The sequence below is a fragment of the Odontomachus brunneus genome, unplaced genomic scaffold, assembly GCF_010583005.1.
Source record: "Odontomachus brunneus isolate Ranch 3 - 2012 unplaced genomic scaffold, Obru_v1 Obru_scaffold_018, whole genome shotgun sequence".
In the NCBI taxonomy this organism is placed as follows: Eukaryota; Metazoa; Arthropoda; class Insecta; order Hymenoptera; family Formicidae; genus Odontomachus; species Odontomachus brunneus.
The window spans coordinates 2,741,989-2,763,920 of record NW_022639468.1 but is presented as its reverse complement, the minus strand read 5'-3'; the positions used below and the strand labels follow the sequence as shown (position 1 = coordinate 2,763,920).

Genomic DNA, 21,932 nt, shown 5'->3' with positions numbered 1-21,932 from the left:
AGGCCACTCGAGATAGAATCAAGTATTTCGCGCGCCTTGTTCCCGTTATTGAATATTTACGGATAATACGGATATTGAATAATACGGACGTTGATGTTGAAATTATATGTATAAATTTTCTTCAACATAAAATCAATTTAACTAAATTCCAAATTTTGTTGATTATTAACGCTTTAGAAATTTCATTCATCGAAATGTTGTAAAATCCGAAATTGACTGATTTTCTGATGATAAGTAACACGTGATTTAATTGCCTACCAAAGGTAGATCGACACCAACTTTGTCAACAATTACGTTCCTAAATATTGTTCTCTTACGACTCACGTATGTTATACCAGTCGGTGGTCGAAAGCGTAAAACTGATTTATCACTAATCATGTTCGCGAAACACCGGCAGTTCATCAGACATTTCTTTTTCTTTCCCCCGGGAAACAGCCAATCCTAACAGTAACAGTATTCTCGGAGCGCCTCTTTCGCACGACACTCCATGCTTCTTTTTCCCTCCGCAGATCCAACTTACGCCACGGCCATCTTTCTTCCCAATAGTACTGCCGGCTGTAATTTGTGGGGGACAAGAACTTCCCAGGGAGGCATTGAACAACTTTTATAATGTTTTTTGCGTATCGTAAAACCGGCGATACTTTATACCTCCCTCTCATATTATCGCATTTCTGAAAGTTATGTGAGCGCGCGAAAGAGTAGACAGTAGAACTGTCTTTGTAGACGCGCTTTTCGACGTAGCGACTCGTTGCTGCACAAAATAAACTACCAAGAGAGACTACTTTTCCCTTAACATTGCCTCTTCTTAATCTAGTAAAAAAAGTTATGCTTAAATCGAATAAGTAACGATTAGTCTATCGTATAGAAACCAGAAAATTCCCTCAATATTTTGCATCTCGAATAACCACTTACCTTTCTGCATATCACACAGTTTTATATATACTTATAAAATAAACTTCATAAAAGCTGAATTACATTTCATCCCTCGACTATTCTCCGTGCTCGCGCGCGCGTTTGACGACGCCATTGTCATAAGTTTGTTCGGGCGCGCGGTTTGATATCTAAGACGTTAAGATACCCGCGACGAATGTCAGGACGTCTCTCGGTCGCCTTCGCGACTCTATGCGAGCGGGGAAGTGCCGTCGGCGATAGAAGCATCGCCATCGTAAAAGGTGCGTCCCGTCGCGATGACGAGCTACGACGAGCAAAAAAGACGGAAATCGATTAGCCCTAAGCGCGCGCGCCGCGTCCTTCCTCCAATCTCCGAATCGAATCAAGCGCCGTGCTTGAACGAACTTACGGCAAAGGCGATATAAAATAACGCCCGAAGGGGAAAAATGATCCGGCCACAGCCGCGACGGCTAATTGCATTCGTTAAAGGGGTCCGCCCAGACCGCGTTAGTACTTTCTCCGAGCGGGGCACTCGCTCGCTCGCGCTCGTCGCGTCCCTTACCTCTTTCCTTTTTCTCCCTTTTTTTTTTGTTTTATTCCGCTCCCAGACGCAACTCGCGCCGCGCTTTCCGCCGGATCTTTCCCTCCCGGCCGGCACTCGTTGCAATTTGCGGGAGCCGGCGAGAGAACTTCCTGAAGAGGTGTTGCAAAAGTTTCAGATCAAATGAACGAAAAGCGGCGGCGAAGTGGAGGGGTGGGAGGGCGCAGGACCGGTGGTGGATTACCGTACGAGGGTATGACTCGCGCGGTTGGCTCCTTGAAATGCGCAGCGCAAACTCTCATTCCACAATATTTATATCGAAATTGGTATTTTCGCACGCGAAATGCGCGAACTTCCTCTCGTAATCGTTGAATATATATCATGAGAGAACACGTGTTATTCCCGATGTCAATAATTAACGTCAATAGTTAACGTTAACGAAGCGGTAATATTTAATGCTCCTCATGAAATTTCCTTGATTCAATATCCTCCGTGATACACGCGGGACCTCCAAGTATCTTAATCCACCACTGGACAGGACGAAGAGAACGAAGAGGGCGGAATCAGGGAGAATCGAGGGGTCACGAGTACGGCACGAGTCGCACGGGCGTTTTCGTTGCGTTTTATTGATCCGATACAGTCGTAAATGGTACAATCGGCAAATTCATCGGCGTTACAATCGATAGTCATACGTATATGTACAATTATGTACACGGCGCCGGAAGGGGTGCGCGCTTGTTGCAAACAACGCGACGTCCGTTGCAGGACGACGCTTCCGGCTTATCGTTACGTCGGAATATAACGGAGAATTCGCGTCTACGGGCGCGATCAGGGACCAAACGTCCTGTTGTTCTCCTGACTGTCAAGATACAAAGTCGTAAAAAAAAGAAAGAAACAGCGGGATTTCGGGGTACGAGGAAGGATAAACAGACGGGTGAGATGGGTTCGATCGGGTCTCTATCAAAGACTAGAAAACGTATACTCGATTCGTTATTGTACACTAAAGCCGCGGCAGCACTGTTTTATACGCCTTACTGTTCTATACGCTTTAATAGAGCTTAACGCCTATGCGATTACACTTATACGTGTGTCGATATGGATAATGGGTGGACGATCGAGCGATCTGTCGATCGCGCAAACCGAACGAAGAATCGTCCGGTCAGCTCTGTCCTGGACAGAATTCCGATTCTTCGCCGGCTGGATAATTATCGGCCTTCGTGGCCGATCCTCCGCCACCTCGTCGTCGTCGTCGTCGATCGCGTCGACCTCGTCAGCGTTCGATCGGGGAACTCAATGCTCGCGACCTCGTCCGGCCATTAACTGTTTCAGCACCGGCTTAAACACGGAAGTACATGGAAGTCCACGAAATACCGAGTCCTGCACTCCGTTCGCTTCAGCTCGGTGAACGAGAGAAATGTGTTAACCGGAGAAATAAATTTTATGTTCATTGTAAAACAGAAAGTACATCTTTAGGCAGTATACTATCTTCCCATCGAAAAATTGCTCAATTATTTTGTAAAATACAGGAAGGTTATATCATGCCGACGTAGTCATTAATATCGTGAATGTACACGGAAAAAAAGTTTAGTTGGATTAATCGAATATCTGTGAAAAATGGTGGTGAAAAATATGGAGGAATCAGAATTCCGTTTGAAATAACTAGAATTCTGTTCAAGTCAACAAGATTCTAATTAACCAAATCAGATTTGACATAATATAACATAAATAATCGTAAAATAAATATGACAGACTAACGAGGAAATTAGGTTAAAAAATACAGTTGTCACATTAATTTTATGGTTATTTATTGATTGTTAGAGCAAAAGAAAAGCGTTCGAAATATTTTAGAGGTGTGCTTAATCGATTGCAAGTATCATTCTGTGGATATATCTTTTTATCTCGACGTATTTCGCAAGAATTTTTAGCATACGTTTTCTTGCTTCTGACGTCATAAAAAAAAGAAGGACGACTCAAGTATCCAGGAGTCTTAACTTGCAAAACTGTTCAGCAGTTCGACACAGTCGTAAGTTCTGGTTAACTAAAAATCTTGTTGATTTGAACAGAATTCTGATGAAACTTTTCAACAAAAATTCTAGATATTTGCTCTCGTATTTCACCAGATATTCGATTAATCCAAACTTTTTTCTTACATGTACAAAGTGCCCTCAACAATGACGCGTATATCAACAGCTAACGAAGCCAACGATACCTCGCCATCGATAAATCGTCGCGAGCGTCCCTCATGTATACGACGGCAAGTGCTGAAAGAGTTAATTACGCGATCGACAAAAAAAAAAAACGAAAGGGCACGACAGACACCGCACGGTGGGAGCGCAACCATCGAGCTTCTTTATCGTCTACCTGGCGCACGCTACGGAAAAAGGTACTCGAGGTCCTTCTCGATGGCCTCTGTGCCGGCCCTCGAGGTGCTCTCTTCGCGCACCGTCTCGACTCCACTCCCCAGAGTAAGAAATCCTAAGAACTGCCGTTCCCTAACCAAAGTATCGAGAGAGACTACCGGAGAGCGAACGATACGTCGCTCAAGTTCTTCTCCCTCTATCAACCGGTAAATTCCGCAATTTGAGATACGCTTTATTCGGGGCGACTCTTCTCACAGGATCGACCGATCGATCGCGTCTCCTGTCACACGATTCTCAACAAAGTTCGTCGGCGACGACACTTGGCTATTTGCTAATGGACGTCTCCTTGTTTCCGAGGGCCGTCATCGGTTGAGTATCTGTTAATTTGGCCAACGAATGCACATCTTTTTAGATCGTACGACATCGGCTACAGTGTAGACGAGGAGTTGAAGTTAGTTAAACCGACGTGTGTGACACGGCCCTCCGAAGCGCGTTAGCTCTTTCGTCGAGACAATCAATTGAGATAAAGAAATGTACTTTAGGAGCATTAGGAAAAAATATCTTCTTTGCTCTGCCCTCGTGGAGTACGGCCTAAGTAAAAAATGGACTGATTTGCTGCGTGTCGGAGGGATCTTTTTATGTTGGTATCTCTTTTATCTTAACGTAAGATATTATTCGTGGATCGCGCGACGTGTGCGTGAATGATATATTTCAGTCTCATTGATTCTCCGGAATAAAGTAGTCTTTCTTTCTTTCTTTTTTTCTTGCTTGCTTGTTTGCTTACTCTCTTTCTTTCTTCGGTACAATTGAGTAATCTTAAAATATGTCCTGTATTTTCTTTTCTTTCGTTTGGCTGTTCGCGACTCGAGATCGATATTGTCGATGTTCTCCGTTCAGCGCGATTCTCGATCGCGCGGGTGAAATCGAGAAAGTGATTCCGATTTCAACTGCAGTCTCGATTCTAAGTTTCAGTTTCTTGAACAAGGCGGATCCGAAAAGGTCAACGGTTTACGCCTCCCTCGGAAACCTCTTCTCGCCCAAGTTTCTGGACCTGTTGAATCGTTATTCCTCTCGTGGAATCCGTTTATATTCAAGCGAGTACAACACGGAACGAATTTCGTCCAGATTAACATCCTCGGGGACAACAAATTCTCGAGTCGTGAATAAAAAGTTAGACCAGTCCTCATTTAACTCTCGCGATTACGCTGGCCGAGAGTTTACGAGCAACATTTTCCCATCCCGCCGGAAAATACCCTCCTCAACTGCAGAAGATCGCGGGTATTCGCAATGAATATTTTCCTTTCAACATGGGCGATGCGAGTGCACGTATTTGAGGTAAATCTAACGTACATATATACGCATAACATATATCGTTGTCCCCGAGGAAACTGAACACTGAACTATTTCCTTTTTGCCGCGCAATCTCGCGATAGGATCGAAAAACGTTTCCATTCGGATCGTTAGACGTTTTAGACTGATTGTGGGAGATCTCGGCGACGTGAGACCAAGAAATGTCGTAGAAAGCCGAGACTACAATCGATCGTCGGCCTTGCGCGAACGATCTGTCGATTAGTTAACGTCAACCGGACTTTCCTCGACGATCCTCTCCAATAACTGACCCACAGACTCGAAGTCCCTGCACCGGTCGACGTACACCGAGCCTAAGGGCGCGCCAATCTCCTGCGACAGACCTTTCTTGAGGACGTTAAGGTACCCCTAGCTCTGAACGATGTCGCTAACGTATTCTTCGTGAAGTGCCAGCAGGTGACGCGGCACGTCCAAGGCGGTGTGGAGGGTCACCGTGACGCCGCGGTTCAGGCTGACCGCCGGGTAAAAGACGCCGTAGAGATCGCGGAAGGCAATACCACCCTGCGGCTGATCGTTGACGAAGAAGCGTAGCGTGTGCGTGGTATCGAGGTCGAGGAGCACGCCGACAGTCGAGCCTTGCTGAACGCCACCGTCCGTCCTTTGCGCGTGACCGCCACCGTGCATGAACCACGAGCGTTGTCGGTCTATGTACATGCTCCATCCCTTATCGTCCTTACCTACGGACAAACGATTCGCAACATCGTACTTAGCCACCTCGAGGGGTGGGAGATGTCCAGGCCGAGCTGTGTGCTCGCAACGAATTATCTACTATGCAAAGCGTAGACAGGATGGATATCGTGTAAAGAAAGAATCCTTCGTGTCTTGGTTGAGGTGCGATGATTTGAGGATGTTTTAGATTGGTTTTGTTAAGCTTGACACATCTGAGAGCTTCAATGTACAGTTTAGACTGTTATATTTTCTTGTTGGTTTGAAGTGCCATGCAAAGGACAGACAGATATCGTGCAAAGGAAGAATCTTTCGTGCCTTGGTTGAGGTGTGATGGTTGAGGTGTTTCAGATTGGTTTTGTTAAACTTAAGGGCTCCAATATAGCTTAGACTCTGCTATATTTTCTTCTTGGTTTGGAGTGTCATACAAAGGACAGACAGGAGGAGTATCGTGCAAAGAAAGAATCCTTCGTGCCTTGGTTAAAATGCAATAGTTTGAAGATGTTTCAGATTATTTTTTACTAAGCTTGATCTGACACCTCCGAGATATAGTTTAGGCTGCTATACTTTCTCTTAGTTTAGAGCGATTGGAATGGATGAAGGCAGTAATTGTTAATTTGGTATTAAAGTTTGTGAAAAACATTAGGAAAGGTGTGCATTTACGCAAAACATCACGAGAGACGTAATGTTAGAGTTGCCGTACAATAAATTTCCGTCAAATCCATTAGGCTAAGCGGTCTTCGGATTTCATCAACTCTAAGAGCGTTGACCCGGTTTCGCGTGTCCGTGGATTAAAGTAACCCTCTCTTCCGGTTCGTTGCACAACCGCGGTCGAGCACTTTCCGATCTTGAATCTCTTCGTCGTTGTCACCCTCATCCGGGGCGACACGGAGAATGAGAGGTACAAATAGATAGATAGAAAGAGAGAGAGAGAGAGAGAGAGAGAGAGAGAGGGAGAGAGAGAGAAAGAGAAAGGAATAGAGGAGGAAAACGAAATATATATATATATATATATATATATATATATATATATATATATATATATATATATATCGCCTCCGAATTTCGACAAACTGGGGATCTCCGGGGTGTACCGGGTGACGCATGAATATTTCATCGATGCCGGCTAAACCACACGACATTTTCCGCTTCGGGATAGAGGCAGAGGCGAGAGGAGTAAGAGGAGAAGGACTTACCCAGCATCTGATCGCGCGACACGTCGGCCCGAGCGATACCGAAGGCCGGATCGGTGTCACTGTGGTATCGATCGATGGTCAGCTCCCAATAGTGCACACCCCGCGAAAAGCCGACACTCGAGAGGACCACGCGATGCTCGTAGCCCTCGCAGGACGCGCTCATCGCGTCCTCGGATATGGACACCTCCTGCGGTATGCCGGCTGCCCCGGTCGCCCACGAGAACCACGCCACTGTCGACCAGAGAGGGTACGCCTCGCTGTAGCTTCGATTAATATTCCGCGAACTCGATCCGCAAGCACGCTTAACGAACTACACGTTCGAGCGGGCGCGAGCGCGCAGGCTGTATCGGGTGCGGGATTATATTGGGAATTCGACGTCGCACCGCTCGATGTTAATATAACGACGTGACGGGATTGTGGAATCTTAATGCGGGAAGAAGGACGAACGAAGGAGGGATGTGTGATTTTCTGCGTCGCTAAATAATTGAAGTATTCGATACGGAAGTCGACGTGACGCGATTGTGAGATTTAACGCGAGAAGGGCGATAGAACGTCCCACCCTCTCTTCCGCCGTATTAAATAATTTAAGACTTCGATTTAGGTTTCGTCGCAACATGATTGCCGATTTAGCTTCGCACGACGAATACTGGGTGACTTGCATTTAGTATGTGTGGAAAAAATAACTTTCTTCTAAACATGTTAGCGATTTATTCACAATAATGTAATGAGAAATAGTACTAGTCAATATTTAACCCACAAAAAAATGATTTCAGAATCAGCGTTCACAATTTTTAGCGCAATGAATGAATGGTCCGTGAATGGTTCGATAACTAAATGACAACAGCATGGACCTAATTCCTCGCTTCGGATAGTGAAGGAATTGAAGATAAAAATAGCATTGGCCAAGTTAAATGACAGGTAATAACCGAGTCGATAATTGCATTTCCGGGACGTCGGTTTTCGAAGCTGACGCGCGAATAAAAGTGTCTCTCCTCTCGAAATCATTCGTAATTGTCGCCCGCATTATTCCGCGGACGTCACACGGTGAAAAACGCTATCGCAATTTTCCGTCCGTCCAACGTCCATCTCATCGATCACGCGATCGCGCCGCGGAAAAACACGCGCAGCTGGAAAATCGACGTCGGTCACGATCGTTCGTCTTCCATGCAACACCGAAGCCGATTTTCCAGCCGAGGCCTTTCCTCCCCCTCCAGCAGGGGGTTGCAAAAAAGAAAGGTAGAATCTCACCCTCCGCGGTCTGCAGGCCGATCAGCTCCGAGTACTCGCCCTCGCCCGCGCTGTTGAACGCCCGCACCCTGGCGTTGTAGAGCGAGTTGAAGTGCAGCCCGTCCACCGTACAGATCGTCTCACGGCCGCAGTACACCTCCTGCGAATCAGATTTCAAACGGGACACTCGTGAATACGCGACCTGAAACCGTGATCGGATAACCGTTTCCGCTAATTGAACACGCAAAGAAGCAATGTATCGCACGTGTGATTAATTGCATCGTTTCAGAAATGATGTAATCGGAGAATTTTCTTTGGAACGCAACCGAGTTTCTTTACGAACAATTATTTGGCTAATAATTGTTAACTTTTTGTTTGCGCCGAGCAAACTTTTAGTATATCTTTCGCCCAATTCAAACGCCCTGAACAAGAAAACAGTAATAAACGAATTTAGTTTGTAACAATTTTTGAGGAAGATCGATTTGGACCCTTTAACCAGTACTGCAAGGTCGATGTGCAAGTTTTACAATAATAAATGAGTGATTCAAATCTTATTATCATCTTCCACTTTGCATCCGATGTATGATTCATATGCTTTACAAGTTTATGAGATTATAGCACACAAGAAATCTAAACTTCGTTTTGTTTATTTGACGGCCTGATTCCTCGATGTCTTTTGTTCGCTCGTGCGTCTTCCGCTTCAACAATAGGCGACTCGCGACTCCGTCTACTATTCTCGTTTGTTTAGTAACAATAATACTGCAATAACATAATTCTAAAAGATTCGACAATCAGTCGGCGATCACGTGAAAAATTCAAATTCCTACAATAATAATTTTAGAGAAAAACATGTAAAAACCCAATGTCGTGCATCTCTAAAATCGTTACCAACGAAACACTTTGCTTGCTATTTTTGGATTCAGCAAAATTAATAAGTATTGGTGACTTTTATCTCTGATGCAAAATGGACTGTTGACCGATGCAATAGTAAACTACATAAAGATATACTTATATTATTTCTACGTCCACGACTGGAACTGAGTCTTTATTATTCATTAATGTGCGCCTACATAACAAACACGAACACTACTCTTTGGAGTGATATTTCATTACTCGATAAGAATACTCAAGAAGAAAAGAAGACTGTCGATTTTCTCTGCAAAGTTTAGATTGAAATGTTTAGTTCAGATCGAGGAAAACTCCAGTCCACTGCGGCGAGCGATTCCGGCGAATCTTGTCGTCGCTCGTCTAGGAGCTGGATAAACGAGAATGGCGGATAACCGGCGGAGTTTCCCCGTCGTGTCGACTTTCCTAAAGGAAACGTCAAGCTAACATCGATTGGCCGGCCGACAGATAAACAAGCCGAGGTTATCAGGTTTACGTCGAGATAAAAGTCTCGCCAACCATCGAAATCATACGAAGAATTTATTTCAATAAACTGTTCTTTGTGATGGACGTATATTTCCCTTTATATTTGATAACATTCGCGATACAATTTCCTGTCTGATAACGAAAACTACGAATAAAAATTACATACGAGATTGCAACGCTACTAAATAATTTACCGAGGCTTGAATAAAGCATAAGATTCACCAGAAGATGCGTGCCTCAGAATCAGATATATCGACAGAAAAAAATTACACGGAAAAAAGAGATTTGGTTGAATTAACCAAATATCTGATTGAATATCAACGATCCAGAAATTCCGATTGAAGTAACCCGAATTCTGTTTAAGTTAACAAGATTTTTGGTAGATTAACCAAACATGTCTGTGGTTATTTAACTAGACATGTCTGGTTAAATAACCAGACATGTTTGGTTAGTCTACCAAAAATCTTGTTAACTTAAACAGAATTCGGGTTACTTCAATCGGAATTTCTGGATCGTTCATATTCGACCAGATATTTTGTTAGTTCAACCAAATCTTTTTTTCCGTGTAATCATATGTTCAACTACACAAAATGAATAAATATGAATAATAAAGTAAATTGTAAAAGCCAAAAGCTGATCTTAGAGCGAAATATTAAAATAATCCCTCTTCATAATAGAAGTAAATGTAAATACAAATATATCAAACAAGATCAAATTAATTACGATAAGTACACTTTGATCTCGCTTTGGATCATCCTCAGCCGGCGTCAAATATAAGCAAACAACAATCCACGCAATAACATATTGATAATCCCGTCCAGACAATGTTAATTAAAATTTCACTCGACACCTTACTACGCGAGGAACTCAAAGGACGGATCCTGGCGGTGATGTCTGCCGCAAGCTCGCGGAACAATTTCGCAGGAGCGGCGACGAACGACGAGGAAGCGGAAACCAGAAACCGGGAAACCCGAGGCGTCGTGCCGCGAGAACGAGCTCGATTTAAATATTAAAAGGAGGAGGATGGGTCGCCCGCGATCCCGATGGCCGCCAGGGGGACTGGCGACGGACGGCGCAAAGGGGGGCCAGGGAGGACGAAGAGAGCGCCGACAACGAGGACGATTTATATTCGCGGTATCGCCCCGTTCGTTAACGAGCGCCGTATCGCAACGCCGCCGGGTGCATTATTAACAAAGCATGAAAATTTAGACGCACGATTTACAAGCCCGGCCTGGAGCACGTTCAGTGTGAATTCATACACGGCACGACGACGTACTACGTGCTATTCTCGTCGAATCTCTCGCGGATTTAGCATTATGTTTCGCGCGCAGGCCGATTCCGATGGGGCGGACTTGAAAGGCACGAGGGATGAGTAATCTCGCTCGAAGTGCTTTAATAATAAAGCGCGCACACACACACCCCTCCCATAATCGTGTAATCCCGCGCGAGGGAGGATGCGTTAATAATAAAACGGACGATTTTCTATAATTCAGCACGACCAGAAGTTGTTATTGTACTCGTGAAATTTACCACCGCGATCCCCATTAACAAAACAGCAGATACCTCTATTGTACTTAATTCTATACTTCTGTACTTTAATTAATTTTATTTTACTTGTTCTATACTTGTATATTCTTTACTTGTTCTCTTTTCTCTCGCAGTATTCCAGCACTCGTGGCGGCGGGAATCGTCGATATTAAAATGACGTCGGGCGAAGAGGCGTCGAGTTTTGTAATATCAAGTGGCTCTCTCTCCTCTCCTCGTGCAATTTTATTTCCTTTCAGGACGGTGGTAGACAAAGCCTTATGAAACTCGACCGCCGCCAGTAGATTGCTCCACATTAATATCGTGGATTATGTGGCAAACGACGGTTCGAACTACCGTCATTTGATAAAAACTTGTAATGAACGGGACTATATCGCGACGGGCAATTAATAATTGCCGTCGTCCGGGAGGATCGCTCGTTTCTCACGTGTAAGCCCGGAATCTTGGAATTACGGTTTTCAATTAGCGCTTTCAATGGCGAATCTTTATTTACCGTGAGGCGGAGATCTTCATTCACGAGGCAGCTTCCGCTACGATCGTGCATACCCCGGAAATTTCGGCCTCGAGTGTGAAAACGAATCCCGTACGCCGCGCATAATTTTCTTATCGCGCGGATAATTAGAGATATTATCGCCTCGCGCTTTCTCCCGGACGCGCTGCCTCTGCTGCTTCCACTGCTGCTGCAAGTGTCCCGAGACTGAGAGAAATTTAGTGCTCCAAATTCCCTTTTTATTCGGCGCGCTAATTCCCAAATTTCTCAATCTCGCGCCCTGAATTCGCTCCGGGAGAGAGGCTACCCTTTAATCCCGACTTTTATGCCGCGGTCTGCGCGCTGCTTAGACTGAGTTATTAGCCGTAATCGCTACCACGTTTTCAGGCAGGGTGTCCGCTACCGCCCGCGTTTACGATCAATAAAAGGCGAAAGACGGCGTAACCGAGGCCGGCGGGCAAAGTCCGGCCCGAGAATAAATGCGACGTGCGACCTCGCCAGGCCGGAAACGCACCCGAATGGATATACGTCGCCCTTCGCGAAGCAGGCTGCGGCTCGTGCGAGCGATTCGTCCCGTACGATGCAACGAGATGCGAGTGGCGTAACGAAAATCTCTATGGGGAGAACGTAAACTTTATGGCCGATCGGCATCAATATTCATTTCGCAGCGCGCAACAAATTTCCATCGTAGGGACTTTATGATCGTGTCACCGTCGTTTTTCTCTCTCTCCTCTTTTTTTTTTTATTTTCTGATTCCGCCCGCGCTTCAGTGTCACACGATAGCCGGTATTATCCTCCGGTAAATTGAAAGGCGGCTTTATATATTTCACCTCCGCGGTTTTATTAAACGGTAGTATCTGGGGATCTATTTGGACAGGGTACCTGCATAAAAAATTTCTTGTGATCTAATTGGAATCGATTTCCCAAAAAATTGGCTCTGGATAGAAGTCTAATGTTTCAAACATGCAAGGCCCGATTTCACCAACGTCCTTAAACGTCGATTAAATCTTAATTTGAGTTTAAATCTTTGTCTAAAAACAGTTTAAACTCAGATTAAGACTTAATCGACATTGGTAAAATTGGGCATATGTTGGGAGCCTAAAGTTTTCTAAATATTTTCTCCCGATTTTATTTTAGCATTGAATAAGACATGTTGACTTTCCAAATAATTCCATTATTCAGTGAAATTCAGCTCAAAACGTTTTGAAAGTATTCTATTTTTTAATAATTCATTGTATTGAATACAATAATTAATATAAAAATGGAATTCCCTGTTTAGTACCATATAAGTATACCGACATTACCAACTGAAAGAAATCACGAATTTCTATAATACTTCTATTTCGATTCTAGACAAAGAAAGTTATGTTTAAGACAAGAATGGAATTCTCAGTTAGTATTAATAGTTACAGTTGGAATTTACAATTTTGAGACAAATTTTGGTATTCCAAACAGAATTTATATTGTATCTGGGAGAATTTTTATTTTGTCTTATGAAAAGTCATGATAAAATTTGAAGTTGAGCATCAAACGCGGATGAAATTATGCAGACGCATATCCTGCAGTGAAAAACTAATAATAGACAATAGTTTAGGATAATAACGTAAACAAGCTACGAGAAAATTCGATTTAAATCACTTTTAAACTTGTTATATTTTTTTTTCACGCGCGATATTTTATTCTTCCAAGAAACCTGAAAATTTAACAAGTTTGTATTCAAATATGCATCTCAGAAAAACAAGAAGAGATAGTCAAGTGCGAGAGAGCTATTGTAGAATTTTAACGAGTACATTTCGCGAAAGAGAACTTGCATCTTCTTTCCCTCTGGGTTACACCGTCACGTTTAGTCCAACATGTACATCCAATCTTTTAGAGTTTCCCGCCACGTTCATGCGATTCGTCTTTTTGACTATTTTTGCGCTACGGCTAACTTTCTTTCGCCCGAGAGCGCAAGGAAAACTCGTCGTAACTTTTCGAGGGCGAGACTGGTGGATAGTTTCGCGCCATCGCATCCAACAAAATTAGTTCCGCTACTACCCTCTAATAGCTCTTCTGTGCAAAGTCGCGATTTGTCGCGATTCTCTAATAAATAAATAAGAATTACATCGCTCCTTTATCCTCGATCGAACACTGCAAATTTTCTGGAGTGAAATTTTATCTAAGAAGTCGAATGTTTGTCGAGTCATTCGACAATTCGAATGATTTCTAAATGTTGAGAGGATAATAATATTTGACAGTGTTATCGCACGTGCCGGATGGGTTTTTCAGTCTTTTATAACGTACGCGGTAAATCAACCTTCCACGTTAAACTGATCCTGAATCTCAATTTTTAATATTAATTTACGCCTCAATTGTCCTAACATTACGCATTTTTTTATTCTTAATTATAGTTACATATTTTTACTATAGTAAAAATGGCTTACAATTCTGACAGCTCGAAGTATTGCAATTTTTTTATTTTTGCAACCAACTGTGTTTCACCGTCAGACGAACATATTCGCTTTAATCGATTGAAATATTGGCTAACATGGCGTTAGGATCCATTCCTAAGCTTGAGGGAAACATTCATCCTTGTGAATGCGGGTAGCAGTATTTTCACTATCGCTTCGAGTAAAAGTACTGCCACTTTTCACTCATTTTAAGTGAAATTTCATCCCAAGAAATTTAGAGAAGAGCAATTTCTCCCGACGCAATACTCGAAAAATACCCGACGACTTAGCGCCCTGACGGAAAAGCGACACGTCGCTCTCTTTTCATCGGGGACTCAAGAAACGTCAAATGTCACTTATCGCGAGTCAGCTGAGTCTCGGTATCGTCCGACCGTCGGATTGCAGAACAATTTCACGACAGAACGTCGAATTTTGCCGCCGTTTCATCGTCGGATAAGGCTGTATCGCCGAGGGTAGTCGGCGAGGAAACAGTCGCGGTTGGACATCGGCGAGGAGAGAACGAGAACGAGGATGAAAGGTCCGATGAGTAAAGTGTCATTGAAGAATTCGCGGGCGATCCCGATTCGAATGGACGGACAAGGAGGACTCGACGGTGCAATACCTTCGGGATACATATAATGTTTACTCACCCTGAATTCCCCGCCGCAGCCGTCATCCAGCTCTAAGAGGTATCCTTCGATGGCGGGACCCCTCTGTCCGGCGCAGCCCATAATTCCGTGTCCAGGTGGCGGCTGCCAGGCGACGGTGACGCTGTTATTCTCGGCACTACACTCCTCGGGGATCAACAGAGGCGCTCCGGGTGCTGAAAATGTGCGAACCGGCACCGTTTAATATCGCCCCGCGTTTCCGTGTGATTGTTAATGCGACGGGAGTAAGGCATGGGAGTGAGGCAACACGTCGAATTTAATAATGCCGTTTTACTTCCAGAGAGCATGGACTTAGCTCCGACGAGAGAGATCGTTACATTCGCGATAACTCGGGGAACTTGGCCGTGTTAGACGGGATCACGTGGAAGCAATCGGACGGGTTCGCCGATCAATTCGCCATCGATTTTTCCTGTGCGCGCAGGAAAGTGTAAGAAGATGCTCGAGATCTTATTCTCGTAACGGAAAATAAATGTTACATCGTAGGATTTACCAGTGAGAACAAAAAGAAATAAGAATATAGATCGATTATTATGCTCGTATATATAACGCGCTGAAAGCTTTCAGCTGCGAGACGCTTCGCCCGGTGAAACTTTGCACACACTTAGAAAGTTTTCTAGGTAAGTAGTTAAGCATTTTACATTTTCCTAGCGAAAGGATTGAGGCTGAAGGTATTTAACTTCGCAGAATTCGGATCGACAAAGTTTCCTCGCAAGTCAAATGAAACTTCGTCGCGCAAATAAATGAAGGTATGATAAAGCAGGGAAAAAAGGGATCCGATGAAATCTAAGTGGTGCTTAATTTCACGATGTAAGTAGACTTTACACACGTGTGGCAATTTGCGCGCAACGAGGAGACGCATGATATTTTTGTCCGATTTTATGTTATTTTGCGTGATGTTACAATTATCGAAGTTATCGAACAAAAAACAAATAGAGCTCTGAAAGCTTTCAACTTTCCACGCAAAATCGTGGGATCGATTGAAAATATCGATGAAAAGACCGCGAATTAAAAAATTAGAGAAACCAGGCAATGCATCGTGCACTGATATCGTGCCGCTTTATCAGTTTGCCGCCAGACTAGTTTTAATCACTGACGATTAATTTCAACATAATATAATTCGAACCCGCTTTGCCGGGTACTTGGCTCCAATCCGATTTGCCTCGAAGCCGGTGATGACCTTCGGCGGCAATAATTTCACGATTTAAACAGGCTTCGGGGCGAAATTTGCCGCGAGTTTCCTAACGACGAACGGGACTATTTCGTCGCCGCGCAACCGCACGATCCCATTCGATTCTGACTGTCCAAGGTACAAGTTGAAGCCGCACAAATTACGGCACGCCCGTTATCCAGATTTCTGCCCGCAGAAATGTATTGGACCGACGGCGCCTCGATATGCCAAATCGATTCGAAATTCATGAATTTTACGGTAAAAAACCAGAAGCAAATCGATTCTTCAAATTGAAACACTGTGAATTTAATATAAGGATCAATATTATACACGCATCAATCATACTTATCATAGATACTTATCTCCTTGTTAATAACTTTCTCCGATTCTTCAAAGTCACGAACGTTAAATAAACCTTAAGTGGAAAAAGAAATGACGATTGCTTTCAAATCTTTGAGACGCGTCTTCTTATAAAGAAGTCACATCTATTATATGACATCCGAGAGAGAGATATGACTGTCACGACAAAATTGCCATTTAATAAAACGGCGAGACTTTCTACTTTGGTCATAAAAAAGCAATCATTGCATACAGAAAAATATCATTCCACTGCTAAGAAAAGCGATTGCTCAATTTATTCTGCTTCTTATAAGTAATGCAAGTTATCTTCAACAAAGAATAACTTAATAATAGTCTTAAAATATACTCATCACAAATTTGAGAAAAGCTCATTATCATGTACTCAAGAGAGAAAAAGTTTTATCTTTTACAAGAATATTATAAAACTTTATCGAAGAAAAAGTTGATTCAACTCGATATAACTAAGCAAACCCAATTTTTTGTTCCAATTTAATATTCTTTATTGAAATACTAAACTTCCTATATCAAGGAGAAAAATTTTGCTAATTTAACAACATACTCGCGACAAATGGCCAAATAGTCGACAGCAAATAAACCTGTAGTAAGAACGAATGATATGTTATTTTCAATTTGCTGCTCTAAGCAACACTTCTGTAATGAAGAGATAACTTCGCCTAAATAGACGAGAACGGATGTGATTTGTATTCCAGGCAATGTGCTTTTGTTCAGGTAGACATGGAATTTTGTCTCAGATTTGTAAGATCCAGAATAAAGGTGCGACCGACGAACTTATAACAAATTCGCGATAATGTAAACCTATAAAGTATACTTGAAGCAAGTAACATTTACTCGAATGCATTTCTTTACATATGGAGACGGTACCAGTTACATGGGACCATCATGGGCCACGTGCGACGCCATGTCGTCGTCGGTCAACTTGTATAAGGCATACTAATAAACCGAAAGTATTTCCTCGACGCATAGCTCGAGCGTGCGGTTTCGCACAAACTTATCTCGAGGACGCTCAACGATGCGCCCGCGACTTCCCGTCCTGTCCGTTTCGGTCGTCGATCGGACGGCCCTCGTCGGCCTGACGACACGCCGAGAGGTAAACACGCGCCAAAAAAGCGAGAGGCCGGCTTGGCAAACATACGTCGAGATGTGGCCGCAGTCGAATAAACGCGAATATGTCCCGAAAGTTTATCGCGGCCTTTTTGCCGCGCCGTTTGATACGGTCAAGTCACAAAAACCGACCGAGCCAACTTTCCGACGCAAAGTGCCGCTTTCGGACCGCGTCATTTTTTAATTAACGCCGCCCACGCTCTCTCACTTTTTTTCAGCAATTTTTGACCGATTTTTCCCTCTGTTTGCTACCCGATACACGCAGAGCTTAATATCAATTTTGAATTAGATAAACTCTGCTCTCTTCGTGCGCGCTGGCCAAAAATGGACGGGCCAGGATGAATTGATCAGCAGCGATCGCGCGTAATCGCAATAAAAGCGTATGTATTTCGCAGAAAATACGAAAAGCGGGATTTTGATTGCGTTCGTAGTGCGCATTCGCGCAAATGAAAAACTACTCCCATCGATAATTTCATGAAGTGAAAGCCGCGCAAAACTAATCATCTTTCCGATTTCGACGGGATTGACTCGTGAATTCGACGTTTTTTCGGTATACAATGCAAAAAAGGATCGCATTTTTCTATAAAGAAGATGCAGCCCGTCATAGAAAGGGCTGTAATTATTATTACACTAAAAAGGAAATATTTCGCTACTCTGATCTTCTAAATTTCAAATTTTAAATTCCAAAATTCTAAATATCATAGTTGAAATTTATCATTGTTTTTTGCATTTGCTAGAAAATCGCGTTGTAGTGCGTGGAATTTACAGCAGCAGCATTCTAGCAATATCTGCAAGCAAATTTAGATGGATGTGAGGATTATACGTTCGCTCGTCTCTCGTCGTTAGTTTTTTGTCTGCCACGGTCGATTTTTATTTAGCAAAAATGTGACTGGCTTTAATCTGAATGGGCGCCACACAGAGAGACTTTCTTGCTAAATGTCATAAATAGTTCAGAAATTCTGTCTCTGTCATTTATATTACCCGATTAAATGCATGACATGTGCGATTTCGCAGCGTTTGCTAGTTATTTACCCATCTTAGCTAATTTCTTGTAACTAGATAATTTTCTGCGAGACTAGTTTTTTGAAGTTACGAATCAATAAACACAACGATTGCGTGTGAAGTCGGCGAAATTCGAGCGCATTGCACGTCGCTATCCACAAAAAGAAACCTGAAAATCCACGAAGAGAGATCCTACTAAACATTACAGTACATGTGGTGCTAGGCGACTCGATTTAATTCAGAAGCGCCAGATATTTCCGCAAACGTTATTGATTTACGAAATATTATTATACACAAATATTATTACGCATTATTAACAATAACTGTACAACGACATTAATAATCGATATTGTGTTATTGTAAATTATAAATACTATTATTATAATTTATAAACAATAATAATGACGTTGTAAATAACAAATTATTTAATAATAACATGTTATTATTTGGCAAATATCGTTATGACTGAATTTCCGGGAAATTCAGTCACAGCGATATGCGCGGCGAGAGTTGATATCAGGAGACTCGCTGTCACATCATGACGTGAGAAGCTTATTACGGCAGAGGGATCGAGATAGCGAGTGCGTAAAACTTACACGTTAAATTGCAGCTTCGCGAAATATATCAGATAGAATATATCAGATAGAATATATCAGAGTGAAGTAACGCGAAGCTGACGGGGGCGAATTCGAGCGACGCGCGTCGCAAAGTTTGGCTCGCTAACTCCATATATGTGCGCATAAACACAGACAAAACAGCAGGAACAGCGTTTCGCCAACTCGCTACGTCAAGGAAGGCTTAACATGTGTATGCATAATTAACCGGCTTCATGCTTGACAGCGAATCGTCACGGAGTTCGGAGTATCCTTGGAGAGAGCCGTTCCGCTCTACCGCACGCTAAGGTCCCTGCGGTGTTTTGCGTTATGAAATTAGGCTAATGGCACGAGTGTTACACAACTGTGCTCAGCGCCGAGCCACCGGAGTCTTAACGCAAATTAAGAGATCGTCTTGAGAAACATTCGTTATCCCGTATTTTCATTGTTAAGTAAACGCCAAGCGTGCAATGGGGCGGTGGAGAAAATGTCGCTGCCCCCGTGCGGGTGCACTTCGAAAACATGGAATGTTATAAATAACGACGCTTGTTTATCCGCACACGCCATGATGGCGCGACAGCTGGGAAACATTTCGTTCGCCGGGGTGGCAAAATAATTTTGTAAATAAGAGAGCGATTTCGCGTTTATACGGTAACCCGGCGGGAGAATAGCGCGCGACTCGGATTTCCCGGGTAAGCGTAAGATCGCGTAATTTACGCGGTGCGGTGAAAGCCGACGGAACAAAACGCGCGCACCGAGAGAAAAGTCGTTTATGCCAAATAGGCGAAAACGCCGACGCGGCGGGGAATAAACTCACGCTGTTTCGCCAACGCTTATCGCGAGCCAAAAACTCGTGTAATCCGACGTGGAGCCTCGATGGAGCCGTTCGGACGGTGAATTCTACCGCGCCGCACTCCCCCGCGCTGTGCCGTCGACATTACTATCGATTATCCCGGATTTCGTCGGATTTTACGTCGGCGCGATCAGCGGCAGACTGCGACATCCCTAGAGCGTTACTCAATGTCGAAGCGCGATTGTTTCTTTCGGTGACTCGCGCGCGATTCGTTTAACTTTCCGCTGATCGCGGCTTTTTGCGGAACAAAAATAGAAACCTCCACCACCAAATATTTTATCAATTACGAGAGAAATATATTTTTTAGAAACAACCTTTATAATTTTAGATAGTTGTTTTTCATAGAAAGATAGGAAGAATATGGTGCGTGTATCACTCTAACTCCTACTTTATATCGTACTGAAGTCATAGACATGTAGAATAGACTACGCATTGTTGTAGGAGGAATAAAATCAGTTTTAGTAAAAAAAAGCAATAGGGAGTAAGATATTTTCTAACTGTCTGATGAGAAAAACGAAAGAGGAGAAGTAATCACATGATCAATGTGGTTTCTTTTTTTTGTCATATTTCACATTCTTCTTTTTATTTGTCCTACACCGCTCTCTTCTGTTGAACAGAAAAGGCATTTGACTTGGTATGTCTCTGTCCTTCGATCTTGTCATTATGCTATACTCATAACTAGTAGTGGTTCAATTATAAGTATAGTATTGCAATCAGTAAAATCTCTCTGTTTGGATCAGTTTGTAGCAGCTATTCCTATTATTGACACATTTCGCGAACACAGACAGTGTCATTGCACGCAGGATGCGTAGGAGCTATTAATCCCGTTGTCATAAACGCATAAGTTTGGATTTGGTATAATGTATAATAAATTGATCTACTATAGATTTATCAATGAAATCTTGCTTCCACTGATCAAAATCAGTGAGAAATAAGATAAAGCAGTAAACTCGGAGTGTTTTCAATGAAAATCAGTGTTCATTAATCATCGGTGTATTAGTCTTTTACTGATTCAATCAGAAACATACTGATTCACTTTGAAATAGTAAAAATACGCAGTATGTTCTATGAATCCGTATTAATAGTTATTACTTGAAATTTGTCTCTCAAGTGAGATACTCGAATTTGCAGTTTCTGAATATTACGATGAAGGTCTTCCAGTCTGAATCGCGATCACGGATGTACATATCGCATGTATCATAATTCAAATAAAAAAAACTTGGATTTAACTCTGAATAAAAATCGGAGTATCTCACGTGAGACAAGTTCCAGGTGACAAATATTAATACAAGCCTCAGCGATCCTCAGGTGCCCGGAAGATCAACGTGTCCCATAACGCAACAGTAAAACTTAATTAAAGTAGCGATTAATCCGCAAGTATCCGCGTTAATTAAATTCAAGCGATACGACGCGTAACAACTCGAAATACCGAAATACCATGTCCGTAGTTTTATGAGCCAACCTAATAACGACAAGAATCCAGGCGAAGAGAGAGCGAGGCGAGCGCGGTAACGGTCACCCGCAGCGTCAATTAAAAACTGGCTGAAAGAGTCGCGAGAAAGAGATAAAGGGAGAGGGACAGAAAGGGAAAGAGAGAGATAGGGAGGAGGAAGAGAGAAAGAGAGAGGAAGAGAACACATGAAGTATCGATCATCCTCCTTTTTACGAGGGTGCGCTCGTAAAAGCGGAAATTAATGGGCAGGACAGGTGCGCGCGAGTGACTCGAAGATCTTCAGGCCGAAGGCGCAGCCCGACGCGGAGACGCGCGGAAACAACGTTCGCGGCTAAAAAATGTTACGGCCGCTCTTTTTTACAGCTTTACAATGGGGCCCGACGCGAATCGACACGCCAGCGAAACTTTATGCCCATATCGGAGTGATTTATCGAACGGCACGAGACGCGCCGCGCCGCGCCGCGCCGCGCCGATATCCGATACGTGCAGACTCTCTCGTTCATTCTGTTCTCTTTGCGAGGAGGAACATGGAAAAAGGGCGCACCGATAAGGGTGCTATAGCGAGGGAGGCAGAGAGAGAGAGAGAGAGAGAGAGAGAGAGAGAGAGAGAGAGAGAGAGAGAGAGAGAG

General features: G+C 43.4%; 1 protein-coding gene across 2 annotated transcripts in view; it reads right to left on the bottom strand.

Moving 5' to 3' along the window:
- Window positions 1-2,038: 2,038 nt before the first annotated feature.
- The window catches only part of LOC116841736 (E3 ubiquitin-protein ligase TRIM9), a 117,085-nt gene continuing 97,191 nt past the window's right edge, over window positions 2,039-21,932 (bottom strand). For both annotated transcript variants that reach the window (XM_032810044.1, XM_032810045.1), the window contains 4 exons: window positions 14,735-14,907; window positions 8,271-8,409; window positions 7,023-7,253; window positions 2,039-5,837 (listed from right to left, as the gene is read on the bottom strand). In XM_032810044.1, the coding sequence (XP_032665935.1) occupies window positions 5,509-5,837; window positions 7,023-7,253; window positions 8,271-8,409; window positions 14,735-14,907 (872 nt within the window). In that variant the 3' untranslated portion in view covers window positions 2,039-5,508. The remainder of the gene's footprint in view (window positions 5,838-7,022; window positions 7,254-8,270; window positions 8,410-14,734; window positions 14,908-21,932) is intronic.